At 34.7% G+C, this 16,415-nt stretch overlaps 2 protein-coding genes across 2 annotated transcripts in view; both read left to right on the forward strand.

Moving 5' to 3' along the window:
- The window catches only part of DACH2 (dachshund family transcription factor 2), an 878,628-nt gene that overhangs the window by 270,287 nt on the left and 591,926 nt on the right, over positions 1-16,415 (forward strand). The gene's annotated exons all lie outside the window — the stretch shown is intronic.
- Positions 9,792-11,483, forward strand: LOC131821446 (tRNA (guanine(6)-N2)-methyltransferase THUMP3-like). Its single transcript, XM_059157553.1, is given in 2 exon segments — positions 9,792-10,298; positions 10,301-11,483. Coding segments are annotated over 2 exon segments (1,500 nt in total). The 5' UTR covers positions 9,792-9,865; the 3' UTR covers positions 11,368-11,483.

A 16,415-nucleotide genomic window follows, 5' to 3' on the forward strand; every position in this document is an offset into this window, starting at 1 on the left:
CCTGATCTCAACGGGAAGGCTGCAAGCTTTTTCCCATTTGAGGATGAAATTTGCTGTGGGTCTTTCATAGATAGATTTTATGAAGTTCAGGCATGTTCCCTCTATCCCTCTACTTTGAAGCATTTTAATCAGGAACGGATGCTGGATTTTGTCATATGCTTTTTCTGCATCAATTGAGAGGACCATGTGGTTCTTCTCTCTTATCTTATTAATTTGTTCTATCATATTGATTGATCTGTGAATTTTGAACCATCCTTGTAGCCCAGGGATGAATCCCACTTTTTCATAGTGGATAATCTTTTTAATGTGCTGTTGGATCCTGTTTGCTAGGATCTTGTTGATAATCTTAACATCCATGTTCATTAGTGATATTGGTCTGAAATTCTCCTTTTTGGTAGGGTCTTTGCCTGGTTTAGGGATCAAGGTAATGCTAGTTTCATAGAAAGAGTCTGGTAGTTTTCCTTGTGCTTCAATTTTTTGAAACCGCTTCAGGAGAATAGATGTTATTTCTTCTTTGGAAGTTTGGTAGAATTCCCCAGGGAATCCATCAGGTCCAGGGCTCTTGTTTTTTGGGAGGTTTTTTGATCACTGCTTCAATCTCGTTACTAGATATCGGTCTATTCAGGTTGTCAATTTCTTCCTGGTTCAATTATGGGAGTTTATTGTTTTCCAGGAATTCATCCATTTCATCTAGTTTGCTTAGCTTATTGGCATGTAACTGTTGATAATAACTTCTGATGATTGCTTCCACTTCCTTGGTGTTCATTGTGATCTTTCCCTTTTCATTCATAATTTTATGAATTTGGGCTTTCTCTCTTTTCTTTTGGATTAGTGTGGACAATGACTTATCAATCTTATTTATTCATAAAACCAGCTTCTAGATTCATTGATACATTCTACTGTATCTCTGGTTTCTAACTCATCGATCTCAGCTCTAATCTGGATTATTTCCCTTCTTATATGTGGAGTTGGTTTGATTTGTTGTTGATTCTCCAGTTCTTTAAGGTGTAGAGACAGCTGGTATATTCTGGATTTTTTTTAAAAAAGAAGTAAAATGTCTGAAGAATTTTCAATGTTTTTCTGAAACATAGAAAGGACATGCCTTTAACTGAATACCAGTAACAAACATTCCAATAACTGTTTTTTAAAATAGTATATCTAAAGAGTAGCAACTAATCTGCAGTTGCCACTAACTTTTTAGAGGAATTTCATTTTCATCTACCTATAGTTTAAGAAAATAGCCACAACTTAAGAATAAGAGAACCATAGGGTATTTGAGTTGTTGAGTTATTTGAGTATTGAGATATAATGGGCCACACAGGTCAATTTGTACAACCCTGGCTTTACGAATTAGGATACTGGTATGTAAAGAAGGGAAGTCATTTGTTTATGGTTACACAGCTAGTTAGTTTCATAATTGAGACTAATACCTAAGTCTCCTTATGCATTGTTCAGTGTTCTTTCTGTTAACACTATTGCTTCCGGGAGGTGGTTATTTGAAAATTCATTTTTAACTTGGTTTTATGCAAGTTGTAAAATAACTTGTCATGGAAAAAAGTCATAAACTCCGAGTTCTTTGCTCTATTCTATATGCTATTTCCATGTAAATTTAGGCTTCCAATCATATTAATGCTAGCTTTAGACTTCTGCTACACATACCCCTTCTATCTGATCCTCTTCTCTATCAACTTGGTCATTTCATGCTGAGAACATTGTAGTAACCTCCTCTCTGGTCTCACCTTCAAACTCTTTTGTAACAATTCATTCTTCACATCTTGTCAGTTGCAGTTTCTTAAAGTGTTTTTGTCCTTTTTCTGTCTTTGTTTTTCAAAATCTATCTTCAAGATTCAAATCAAATTTCTTCTCTTCTACAATGACTTACCACTTCAGGTAAAAGGGATACCTTCTTCTAAATTCTCATATCACTTAGATTATATCAACCATTCATTCAACAATTGTTCATCAGATATTCTTGGGTGCCTACTCTATGTCAGGAATGTGTGGTTTATCATTCACAGGCTTTCAGTGTGATAATTTGGGACTATGATTTATCACTTTTTTTTAGATTATAATATTCTTGATATTGAGAATCATGCTTAAAAATCTTTGTATTCTACCGAGCCCATAGCAAAGACCTTTTGTACATAGTTGTTGATTAGTAAGTATTTGTAGAATAAATACTAAGCTAAGAAGTTGATATTCATAGGGTGAAGAGATAAATGTGACCTCCATGGGATCAGTAAACAAATTGTTATATATCAGTTATAAATATGTTTAAAGAGCTTTCTTTAATTCTTAAAGAATTTGGTTTTTTACATGCCAGGAAAGTGACAAGATGATCAAAGAAATTATCAAAACAGTATTTCAGTCATATTCTCATAGATAAATATTGTAAACAACAAAAAGTGGAAGGCATGGAATCAGACTTTAAAGACTCCAGTTTCAGCTTCTAGGTATTTAAAAGTGGAACAATATATCAAACCCACTTTATACACAGAATAGTTGTACTTCATTCATTAGTAAAGAATAAATGCTTCATTAACTGTAAATCTGTGTAACAGTAAGATGTTATTTAACATAAGATTTTAGACACATAAATGAGATCTACTTTTTCAAAAGATAATCATTTGTAGCTTTAAGTAACACCTCTGGGGCTTAATTCATGTAGAACATGCTTTTTATTTTATTATTTTAATTTTAATTTTATTTTAGATAGTAGAGTAGCCCTCATTGGGGATTACATTAAGGGGGATGAATATTAAGGGATTTAATACACTTTCTTAAGTAATCCTCTTCATTTCCACTTTTGCCTTTTAGTAATACATTGAAAGTATGTTTAGGCCAAGATTCCTTTGCTTGATTGTCTTGATCTGTGCTAGACTAAACCAGATAGGATGACCAAGAATGATCAACTGGCATATGAAGTCATTTTCTTAGGAACAGCTTAGCTGAGTTCTACTTAAAGAATTGTCAGCATTTTACATCTAATTTAAGTGTCACTAAACAATCCAAATGTTAAAAAAAAAAAGTCAAGGTATAATTAAAGTAAATTTTTAAAATATTTTTCTCTCTGAATAACTTTATAATGAATATATATTTTTTCATCAATAATTCAGTATATTTGATGTCATTAGCTAAGTTTGGGTTCATGATGTTTCTGATCAATTTTAGGTGCTCAGGGAAAGTTTACTCAGATTCTAAAGCACCATGGTTATTCTAACATAAATTAAGCATCACCATCAATGATTAAAACTACGCTGCATAGTAGAAATAGGTTCTTAAAATATGTTTTATGAAAATGAGTTTGAAGACTCTACAGTAACAAATTTGAATGAATAAAATGTCCCTTCATACACTGAAATAAAAATTCAGTTTATTTGACAAATATTTACTGGGTGCCCATTCTGTGCCAGCATCTTTCTTAGGTTTTGGAGTGAAACAGTGGACAAGAATCCCAAACACATTCTTAGATGGAGATTGCATGTTCATAGGGAAAATAGATCTAAAATAATGAAATAGATAAAAGATTTACACATTGTTATAAATGCTATGAAGGAAACACCATTTTAGCAATTCCAAATTGGAGGCTGCTACTAATTTCTCTACATAGGCAGCATACTATTTAGGAAGTGGGTCAACTTATTATCATCTCAGTATGATATCAAACCATCAAGCCTAAAGCCAAATAGAGGCTTGTAAAAAAGTTATTTTGTCCAATGCTTTAAGGATTTTAATATATATCTACAATAAATGTTTTGTTTGGCCTCTGGAACATTTCCTTAGTGCTTTCTGTGAGTTTTTCTGAACATGCAATAACAAGACATGATGATCAACTAAAAGACATGAGATATAACTAGTATTCAGTGTTTTAAAAAGCCCAAATAAAAGGCTGGGTAGAACTCCCATAGAGCAAGGACAAGATTCAAAGGGTCTCTCTTTGTGTCTTTAGCCAAGCCTACAAACATGGATAGCAAGACAATGAGGGAAAAAATTTCCAACAGAATTTTTGTGGACAAAGATGCCACAGTATTAAGAGATTAAAAATATATGAAGATTCTGAGGGATGTTTATAGTTTTATACAATATAAATCATTTCAGGTAAGCTATTCAATAATCAATTCATTTATGTGACTGATTTTTTGAGTTTGAATATGTGGAAATATATTATTTAAAAACCCATTTCAGATGCATTTATAGTACCACTAAAGATATGTAATTGGTTTCCTTGATAGAACATATACTCATTTTGTGCATACTGACTATAATTATTACTGTATTGTGAGAAGAACATGTTATTCTTATTTTTGCGATCATTGCCATGAAAAACACAATTGATATTCTGAACTGTAATTCTGAGATTGTTTATTATCATAGGTAATATGGGAAGTATCACTGAATCTATTGAGACTCTACAGACTGGATTGACAAAGTTCTGTTCGTGTAAAAGATCATCTGTGAGATGCAATTGGCATAGAGTCTTGTATTTTTAAAATTATATTGACAGCCTTTGTTAATACAATATATATCCTGAAGTGCCCTTTTGTACACATTTTTTAAAATGTCATAAGTTTGTTTATCTTTGCTATTACCCCATCCCATATTCATTTTTTCTTTTTTCTCTAGATTCTGATTTTAAACTCACTGATGTTTAAAAGAGTCAAGTTTATGCACCAAATTCTTTCAAAAGAAGCAGATATTTAATATGACCAAGAGTTTTGTTATCCCTAAATCATTTGAGGAAAAATAAATTCCTGAAAGAAAGAAAATGGTCAGTTTTAATTGTTTGGGTTTGAATGAGAAGAATGTGTCTTTGGGGAATTAAGTAATACAGAGTTTGCTTGGATGTCTTCCAACAACTTAAATAAGCCTAACATATCCAGGCCTTTATTTTTATACTTTTATAATAAAATACATTTTCAGTCATTTTTCTTAGCCTACATACTTATAAAAAATTCTGGGATTACTAAAGAGATTAAATAGCTTTATAACTGCTGCTATGGAGTGAGAGTTGACATATAAAATGAATAAAGTTATTAGCTAAGAGAGTAAGAGAAAAGCTCCCTAAACTCTCCAACTGTGGAAATGCAACAGCTGATATGATTTAATCACATCTACAAAGAGAACTTAAAAATGTTTTATCAATTTATCTTTACTGGCCATTTGTATATTACAGATGAAGTTGGGAGGATGGACAGAGCATTGTTTGACTTATGTCCTATTTATATTTTACATTTGTTCCCAATCAATATTTTGTTTATCATATTGGGCCAGAAAAAGAAGTTACATGACTAAAAGATCTTGTATGTTTAAGGAACCATGTAAAGGGTAATTTAGTAATCCCCAAAATATAGCAAAATAAATTCCAGGTTAACAGCTGGCTCCTATTTCAAAGCACAAGAAATATTTTTCTGCTAGCTTTATTGAGGTATAATTGACAGAATTTGTATATATTTGAGGTATACAATCATTTCATTATGTATACATATATCAAAACATAAGAAACATGTTATTGATTTGCTAGAATTTTGAATATATGACTATTACTCTGATTGAATGATGAGGTTTCTTGGAGTATAATAACGGTTTCTAATTAAATCTATTTTAATTTAACACAGCTTGCTTTAGGCTTTTTTAATTTTTTGTATATGAGAAAATAGTAAAAAGGTTCTACTTCAAGGATTGAAGGCTTGTCTTTCCTAATTAAAGAAAGTACATATGACTCTAGGTAGATAAACAATCTAGCACTTTTAGTGTACCCTCAATCAATAGTGTACACATGTATAGAAGTTTCCAGATATCTCATATTTTCTATGAGGAAATTGAGTGATGTTTGAAGTCAATTATATCTATGAACTTTAAAATAGTGGCCATAAGGGGCACCTGGGTGCCTCAGTGGGTCAAAGCCTCTGCCTTCAGCTCAGGTCATGATCCTAGGGTCCGGGGATCAAGCCCCACATCTGGCTCTCTGCTCGGTGGGGAGCCTGCTTCCTCCCCTCTCTCTCTGCCTGCCTCTCTGCCTACTTGTGATTGCTGTCAAATAAATAAATAAAATCTTTAAGAAAAATAGTGGCCGTAAAACTCAAATTCCTAATGGAAACAGGAATATAACATATATTAATTAAGAGGGCCACATGTAAGATCATAGGACATTGTGGGACCTCAATTATGCAGGGGACAGAAGAGGGCATGTTCTGTCTGTGGGTAGCCATTGCTTCTCTACTTCATATAGTTGTGATGAGCCAGTAAATATGTGGGACCAGATATTTTAGAAGATTTTTTTAGAGTCTGCTGGAAATTCAGATTTTATATAAATTTCTCAGATTTTCATAGCTCTGGGCAGAGCAAGCAAAATACATTTGGCAGCCTTGGTTTTTCAGTTTCCAGGCTTTGCTTTAAAAGTAGTGTGGTATAGAAAAAGCACTTGCTTAGAGATCAAGGGGCACAGATCTTGTCTATCTCTTCTACTATCTAAATGTATAGCACATTTGTCAATTTTATTATGTTCCCATGAGAATAAAACAGATATGATAATATTTGGTGGAGAGTTCAAAATGTGGTTCCCCTAATATATAGGGGAAACAGGGTGATGAATTCAGGGGCAGTATCTTGAATTAGGAGTCAAGTGACACGAATCTCACTAAGAGATTAGTGTCAGAGATTCTGACACTAATTTTCTATGTAATGTTGGCCAAAAAATTTAAAATCTCAGGGGCTAATTTTCTAAGCTGTCAAGTGGTGGTGGTGGTGGGTAGTAAAGTATAACAGTTCAGACTCCCAATATATCATGTAGGGAAAAGAAGGGCTTCACTACTAATTGAAGGGATGAAAAGGAATAGTTCCCTCTTATCTTTTCTTATACTAACCACCAGCACTTTACTTTTCTTTAGAGTCCAGATTCAAATCCACTGGAGTAGTTTATCTCAAAGGATGACCATATCCGTAAAATGCTCTTTTTTTCATTTTATTTTATTCTAGTTCTTCTCAGTGTTCCAGAATTTATTGTTTATACACCACACCCAGTGCTCCATGCAATTCGTGCTCTCCATAATACCCACCACCAGGCTCACCCAACCGCCCAAACCCCTCCCCTCCAAAACCCTGTTTCTTTCTCAGACTCTAAGTAATTTTCCCTATTTGAGTATTAGTGAATATAGCACTTTATTTAGTTACTCTCACATCAGAGATAGGACTTACTAGTGGTATTTGATAGCGAATATTCAATTTATCTTCAAAATGACTAAAAAACCTAAATCCAATGATTCTATGAGTTCTTAGCTGGTGTTCTCACTTTCTGATATTTTGTTGCCTCTTGTCATGTGTTTTGTATGCTGTTTATCAATTGATAAATGTGATTCTGTGGTCTAAGTTTTGGTTTCAAAAGTAAGAATTCTGCATCTCTGATTCTACTAAACTAACTTCAATCAGAGAGGGGTACTGGGTAACAGTCATTGCCATTAACTTCATTGCCTTGCATCACACACTACAAGTTAGAAGACTCAAAGTATGAAAATGTATTTATCAGTTGTATGGGGTAAAAATGATCCTGACAAACCCAAAATATAGCCTTCTTTCATTTGTTTAATTCTTGGGTCTAAGCCAGTGCAGACTCAACATCTAGTTATAACTTCTATGTGGGGGACAGTCTTTCTGTAGTCAGGAAAATTCGTTCTAATGCTGTGCAATATTGATGATTATTGAAGCTGGTAAGCTGTGTAGAGACCCTTACTACTTATCACCATATGTTGTGAAAACTTGGTAATAATTCTATTGGTGGTAGTGACATATTGAGTATGGTATCTGGCCCAGTGTTCTTGAACATGTGTAGCCCCATTTTGTCAATATTTTCACAAGAATGTAATAATATGCAAATTTCAGCCACAAAGATAAGTTCTAGGGAATTTCAGGCCCTTTATTTATGGTTTAAATTTTACAGCCAGACTTAGAAGTGAGGAGAGGAAGCAAAAAGGTAATTAGAAGAGGCTAAGAGATATTAGAAGGGGATAGGAAACATTCTAGGCCAACTCCAGGAAACACAGATGAGAACTGTTTATACTGTTTATACTGATCTGGTATCTTGTAGCATCACCTGCTTGTTCAGTGAAGTTTTCCAAAATGTTTATTACTTGTCAAAGTATAAGGAAATCTAAAATAAATTAATTGACACGCAGGATGAACAAATTCAGAAGTATAAAAATCACATTTTATTTTGAATGTTAAAAATAAATTATGTGAGTCTAACTTGTAGACTCTAAAGTCCTAGAGCCATAACTAGAGTTAGGTAGTATTGTAAAATACGTTCTTACACTTGACAAGTCAAATGAAAGAATTTTTTAAAATTTTATTTTCTTTATTTTTAGTTTTTTTATTTTTTAAAAAAGATTTTATTTATTTGACAGAGAGAGATCACAAGTAGGCAGAAAGGCAGACAGAGAGAGAGGGGGAAGCAGGCTCCCTGCTGAGCCGTGAGCCTAGCATGGGGCTCAATCCCAGGACCCTGAGATCATGACCTTAGCAGAAGGCAGAGGCTTAACCCACTGAGCTGCTCAGGTGCCCCCAATTTTAATATTTTAAAGATTTTTTATTTATTTAAATGACAGAGAGAGATACAGTGAGAGAGGGAACACAAGCAGGTGGAGTGGGAGAGGGAGAAGCAGGCTTCTCGCTGAGCAGAGAGTCCAATGCCGGGCTTGATCCCAGGATCCTGGGACCATGACCAGAGCTGAAGGCAGATGCTTAATGACTGAGGCACCCAAACGCCCCATGAAACAATTTTTAAAGTCAAGTAAGTTTTAATTCCAAAAAATTCCAAAAATTCCAAGAAAGTTTTAAATTCTTAATAAAAGAGCAGTTAATTCATGGACATTTATATATCTGTCAGATAATTCTAACAAGAATGTTTCAGTATTTGGTAATTTTAAAGTCTAAACTTAATCTATGAATCTCAGAAGATTTAAATGATTTTTTTGACTATATATATATATATATATATATATATATATATATATATATAGGTAATAGCCAAAAAAATTCTCTTGAGTTCAGAAAGTTTTCTACATATAGAAAAAAGGGGGAATCTCTGGTAAAAAAGAAATATAAGTCCTCCAGTCCAATATTATGCAGCCCATTGAGTTAAGAAAGTAAACTTTACCTTTGACTTGGTATGTATGACTATATTTTACCTTAAGAAAATGTCATTTTGGAGTGCCTGGGTGGCTCCATTGGTTAAGCATCCAACCCTTGATTTCGGGTCGGGTTATGATCTCAGGGTCATGAGATCAAGTCCCATGACATGCTCCATGCTGGGACCTGCTGGAGATCCTCTCTCTCCCTCTCTCTCTGCCCCTCCCTTTGCCCTCTATCTCTCTCTCCCAAAAAAGAATCATTTCAAAACAGTTTGAGTGAATGAACTATAAAACAAAATCAAATGGTTCTAGCAGTCAAGCTGAAGAACATAAGAAGTGAAAAAATGTTTCACCTTCTTTCACTCCTGCCTCCCTTTTTCTAGCAACCCCAGATACATGTTTGCATTTATGGTTTATTTAGAAATCTTTCTACAGACCTTTAAGCAGAAAAGCAGTTGCCTTTCAAAATAAGCAAACACACACACACACACACACAAAGAGAGAGACATTTTTCAGTTTAATTTTTTTTTAATTCAAATAAAATTAACATACAGTGTTATATTAATTTCAGGTGTAAAACATAGTGATTCAACAATTCTATACTCACTACTCATTATAATAAGAATACTCTTTTTTGGGCTTCCGGCGGCGTGACATCAGCGCGCTGGGTCTGGCGGGGAGCCAGAGCGAGAAGGGTCTACGCTGGCGGAGGGGACTGTCGGCATCTCTGAAGCACTGCCAACATGTGTAATGTTCAAGAAGCCACTAAGCAGCTCTTGGATGTGAACCTTCATGAGAACTGGAGGGCTAATCAAGTGACAGAAAGTGGTCCCAGAAGTGAGTCTGAGCACCTCCAAGTCACTATTGGAGCCACTGTACCTACTGGTTTTGAGCAAACAGCTGCAGATGAAGTGAGAGAGAAATTGGGGTCATCATGCAAAATCAGCAAAGACCGGGGCAAGATATATTTTGACATTTCAGTGGAAAGTCTGGCTCAGGTTCATTGTCTGAGATCAGTTGATAACTTATTTGTGGTTGTTAAGGAGTTTAAAGATTATCAGTTCAAAGAAACAAAGGAAGAAGTTCTCAAGGATTTTGAAGAACTGGCTGGGAAGCTTCCGTGGTCAGACCCTTTAAAAGTATGGAAAATTAACACCAGTTTCAAGAAAAAAAAAAGCACAAAAAGATAAATCAGAATTCAGGTAGAGAAAAGATTGATAATGGACAAGGAGACAAAACAGATGAGAAAGAGGATAAAAAAGGATTCACTAATAATACCTTAGATTCCCATATCTTAGACTATTATGAAAATCCAGCCATCAAGGAAGAGATATCAACATTAGTAGGTGATGATTTGGCATCTTCCAAAGAGGAGAAGGATGAAAAAGAAGAAACTCATCCTAAAGTGCTGAAGTTTAGAGTCACGTGCAACCGGGCAGGAGAGAAACACTGCTTTTCCTCAAATGAGGCTGCAAGAGATTTTGGGGGTGCTGTTCAAGATTATTTTAAGTGGAAGGCTGACATGACCAACTTTGATGTGGAGGTTCTTTTGAACATCCATGATAATGAAATTGTTGTGGGCATTGCATTGACAGAAGAGAGTCTCCACCGAAGAAATACCACACATTTTGGACCTACAACTCTTAGATCTACTCTTGCCTATGGGATGCTTAGGCTCTGTGCTCCTCAACCTACTGATATAATTGTGGATCCGATGTGTGGAACGGGAGCAATACCAATAGAGGGGTCTACTGAATGGTCTAACTGTTATCATATTGCTGGTGATAATAATCCGTTGGCTGTGAATAGAGCAGCAAATAACATCTCATCTTTATTGACCAAGAGCCAAATTAAAGAAGGCAAAGTGTCCTGGAGCTTGCCCATAGATGCTGTTCAGTGGGATATCTGCAATCTGCCATTGAGAACTGGCTCTGTGGACATTATTGTGTCAGACATGCCATTTGGAAAAAGGATGGGCTCCAAAAAGAGAAACTGGAACCTTTATCCAGCTTGCCTATGGGAGATGAGCCGTGTCTGTAAACCAGGGACAGGCCGAGCTGCACTACTTACTCAGGACAAGAAATGCTTTACCAAGGCATTATCTGGAATGGGACATGTTTGGCGGAAGGTACATACTGTCTGGGTGAACATAGGGGGTCTTCATGCAGCAGTTTATCTTCTGAAACGTACACCTCAAGCTTCTGTTCATCCTTCAGAACAAGATGGGGAAAGAACTCCTTGGTGATGCAAAGAATGAAGATGGTTAATGGTATTTGTGCCTCCCAACACTGGGAATGTCAGCATGAAGAACTTGGTTTGAAAGAAAAATAGTGTTAATAAAATTGCAGTTTGCAATTTAAACTGGAAAAAAAAAAGAATACTCTTTTTTAAAATTTATTTTTTATTTATTTTTGTCATAACAGTATTTACTATTTTTTCACCACACCCAGTACTCCATGCAATCCGTGTCCTCTATAATACTCTTAATCTCTTTCACCTATCAGCCGTTGTCCCACCCACCTGTCTTCTGGTAACCAATCTGTTTATTCTCTTAGTTAAGAATCTCTTTGTCTCTTTTTTTGTTTGTTCATTTGTTCTGTTTCTTAGATTCCACATATGAATGAAATAATATGGTATTTGTCTTTCCCTGACTGACTTACTAAAAGGAGAGTTAAAAAAAATGCTACTGCAGGAGATTACAGAGGGGTGATGAACAAACCATATGTATCTGTTGTGGGCATTTTAGAGAGGTTCATGTTTCTGTACTACTAAAAATTGCACTAGAGCTCAAAAGAGCCAAATTAAAGTCCTTATAGATTTTTAAAGTGTGTTGTTTTATTTTTATGTACTTTTTTCATTTTTAATTTTAATTCCAGTACACTTAACATGGAGTGTTATATTAGATTCAGGTGTATAATATAGTGATCCAACCATTCTCTCCGCTATTCAGGGCTCATCAGGATAAGTGTACTCTTTCTTATTTAAACATTTTTATTTATTTATTTATTTGACAGACAGATATCATAAGCTGGCAAAGAGGCAGGCAGAGAGAGAGAGGAAGGGGAGCAGGCTCCCCACTGAGCAGAGAACCCAGTGCGGGGCTGGATCCCAGGACCCTGACATCAGGCCCTGAGCTGAAGGCAGAGGCTTTAACCCACTGAGCCACCCAGATGCCCCAGGATAAGTGTACTCTTAAACCTCTTCAACTATTTCACTCATTCCCCCACCTACCTCCCCTTTGGTAACCATCTGTTTGTGGAGTTTCGGGTTTTTTTTTTTTTCCTTTGTTTGTTTCTAAAATTCCACATATGAATCATATTGTATTTGTATTTCACTGATTGACTTATTTCACTAAGCATTATATCATCTAGACCCATCCATGTTGTTGCAAATGGCAAGATTTTATTCTCTTTCTCTTTTATTCTCTTTCATGACTGAGTACTATTCCAATATCTATATATACCTTATCTTCTTTATCCATTAATCTATTGAAGGACACTAGGGTTGCTTCCATAATTTGTTTATTGTAAATAATGCTGCAATATACATAGGGGTGCATATATCTTTTTGAGTTAGTGTTTTTGTATTCTTTGGATAAATGCCAAGCAGTGGAATTACTGGATCATATGGTAATTCTATTTTTAAAAAATATTTTATTTATGTATTTATCAGAGAGAAAGGGAGAGAGAGAAAGAGAGAAAGAGAGCCCACAAGCAGGGGGAACATCAGGTAGGGAGAGAAGTAGGCTCTGCTCTGCACAAGGAGCCCAAAGCAGGGCTGGATCCCAGGACCCTGGGATCATGACCTGAGCTGAAGACAGATGCTTAACTGACTGAGTCAACCAGGCATCCCTCTATTTTTAATTTTTTGAGGAACCTTCATACTGTTTTCCACAGTGGCTGCACTGGTTTGCATTCCCACCAACAGAAGTGTTCTCATTTCTCTACATCCTTACCAACACCTGTTTTTTCTTGTGTTGTTGATTTTAGCCATTCTGACAGGTATGAGATGATAATTCATGGTGGTTTTAATTTTCATTTCCCTGATGATGAGTGATTTTGAGTATCTTCTCATGTGTCTGTTGGCCATCTGGATGCTTCTTTGGAGAAATGTCTTTCATGTCTTCTGTCAATTTTTTATTTGGATTATTTGTTTTTGGGTGTTGAGTTTTATAAGTTCTTTGTATCTTTTGGATACTAATCCTTTATTGGATATGTCATTTGCAAATAACTTCTCCCATTTTGTAAGTTGCTTTTTAGTTTTGTTCAATGTTTCTTTTGCTCTGCAGAAGCTATTTATTTTGATGTAGTCTCAATAGTTTGTTTTTGCTTTTGTTTCCTTCACCTCAGGAGACATATCTAGAAAAAATGTTGCTATGACTAGTGTCAGGGAATTTATAACCTGTGCTCTCTTCTAGGATTTTTATGGTTTCAGTTCTCCCATTGAGGTCTTTCATACATTTTGAGTTTATTTTGTGGTGTAAGAAAGTGGTTCAGTTACATTCTTTTGCGTGATGCTGTCCAGTTTTCCCACCACAATTTGCCTTTTTCCATTGTATGTTCTTGCCTCCTTTGTCAAAGATTAATTGTCCACATAACCATGGGTTTACTTCTGAGCTCTCTATCTTGTTCTGTTGATGTATGTGTCTATTTTTGTGCCAGTACCATACCATTTGATTACTACAGCTTTGTAGTATATCTTGAAATCTGGGATTGTGATATTTCCAGTCTTGTTCTTCTTTTTCAAATTGTTTTGGCTATTCAGGGTCTTTTTTGGTTCCATACAAATTTCAGGATTGTTATAGTTCTGTGAGAAATTTTGTTCATTTTTGTTAGGGACTGTATTAAATCTATAGCTTGATTGGGAAGTATAGACATTTTAATAATATTTGTTCTCCTAATTTCATGCTCATGGGATATCTTTCCATTTTTGTCATCGTCAATTTCTTTCACCAGTGTTTTAGTTTTCAGTGTACAGGTCTTTCACCTTCTTGATTAAGTTTAATTCCTTGGTATTTTATTCCTTTTGGTGAAAATATAAATAAGATTGTTAATTTCTCTTTCTGCTACTTCATTATTAGTGTACAGAAATGCAATGTATTTCAGTATATTCATTTTATATCTTGCATCCTTACTGAATTTATTTATCAGTTCTAGTAGTTTCTTTGGTAGAATCTTTAGGGTTTTCTATATATGGTATCATGATATCTGCAAATAATGAGTTTTACTTCTGCCTTGTTGATTTTAATGCTTTTTATTTCTTTTTGTTGTCTGATTGATGTGGCTAGGACTTCCAGCACTATGTTGAATAAAAGTGATGAGAATGGACATACTTGTCTTATTCCTGACTTTAGGGGGAAAAGCTCTCAGTTTTTCACCATTGTGTATGATGTTAGCTGCAGCTTTTTCACATAAAGCCTTTATTACATTGAGATATGTTTGCTCTAAACCTATTTTGTTGAGTATTTTTATCATGAATGGATTTGAAATACTTTTTTCTGCGTTTATTGAAGTGTCAAATTTGTTTTTATATATCCTTTTATTGATGTGATACATCATGTTGATTCATGAATACTGAACAAACGTTGTATCCCAGGAACAAATTCCACTTGATCGAAGTAAATGATTTTTTTAAATGTATGATCAGACTTGGCTTGCTAACATTTTTCTCAGGATTTCTGCATCTAAGTCCATTGGAGATATTAGCCTATAGTTCTCTTTATCTGGTTTTGATAATCAGAGTAATGGTGGCTTCATAGAATGGATTTGGAATCTTTCTTCCTTTTCTGTGTTTTGGAAGATTAAAAAAGACTAGGTATTGACTCTTCTTTATATGTTTGGTAGAATTCACCTGTGAAGCCATCTGGTTCTGGACTTGTATTTGTTAAGAATTTTTTGATTACTAATTCAATTTCATTACTAATAGTTGTCTATTCAAATTTTCTATTTTTTCCTGATTCAGTTTTGGAAGCTCATATATTTTAGGAATTTGTTTCTTTTAGGTTGCCCAATTTGTTAGCATATAATTTTTCATAATCTTATGATCCTTTGTGTTTCTGTGGTGTTGATTGCTATTTCTCCCCTTTTGTTTCCATTTCTGGTTTTATTTGAGCCCCCCTCTTTTTCCCCTGATGAGTCTGACTAAAATTTTATCCATTTTGTTGATCTTCTTAAAGAACCAGCTCCTGGTTCCAATGATCTGTTCTATGATTTTTGTTTCTATTTCTTTTATATCTGCTCTGTTTAATTTTTATTTCTACTCTTTTTGGTTGTTGTTTTTTCTTCTTGTTTCTTTAGGTGTAAGGTTAGATTCTTTGAGATTTTTCTTGATTTTCTTTTTTTTTAGGATTTTATTTATTTATTTGACAGAGAGAGAGAGAGAGAGAGAGAGAGAGATAACAAGTAGGCAGAGAGGCAAAGAGAGATGGGGAAGCAGGCTCCCTGCTGAGCAGAGAGCCCAATGTGGGGCTCAATCCCAGGACCCTGATATCTTGACCTGAGCCAAAGGCAGAGGTTTAACCCACTGAGCCATCCAGGTGCCCCAAGATTTTTCTTGTGTTTTGACACAGGTTTGTGTTGATAGAAACTTCCTCTTAGAATCATTTTTGCTGCATCTGGAATTATTATGACCATTGTGTTTTCATTTCCATTTCTTTCCATATATTTTTCATTTGTCTTTGATTTCTTGGTTGACCCATTCATCATTTAGTAGTGTTATTTAACTTCCATGTATTTGTGTTCTTTCCAGGTTTTTTCTTGTGGTTGATTTCTAGTTTCTAGTTTCTAGTTTCATAGCATTGTCATTAGAAAAGACTTTGATCTTTTTAATCTGTTGAGACTTGTTTTGTGATCTTTTTTGGAAAATGTCCCATGTGCACTTGAAAAGAATATGTATTCTACTGTTTTGGGATGGAATGTTCTGAATGTATTTGTTAGATCCATTCAATGTATCATTCAAAACTACTGTTTCCTTTTTTATTTTCTTGGATAATCTGTCCATTGATGTAAGTGGGCCATTAAGATACTTTCTTATTATATTATGATCAATTATTCCCTTTATGTTTGTTATCAGCTGCCTTAGGTATTTTGGTGCTCTCATGTTGGATCAAAAATACAACTGTTATATCTTCTGTTGAACTCTTCTCTTTATGATTATGTAGTGTCCTTTGTCTTGTTAAAGTCTGTGTTTTAAAGTCTATTTTGTCTGATATAAGCATTATTACCCTCACTTTCCTTTCACTTTCATTTGTGTGATAAATGTTTTTCCATCCTTTCACTTGCAAACTGCATATGT

The sequence above is a fragment of the Mustela lutreola genome, chromosome X (assembly GCF_030435805.1).
Source record: "Mustela lutreola isolate mMusLut2 chromosome X, mMusLut2.pri, whole genome shotgun sequence".
In the NCBI taxonomy this organism is placed as follows: Eukaryota; Metazoa; Chordata; class Mammalia; order Carnivora; family Mustelidae; genus Mustela; species Mustela lutreola.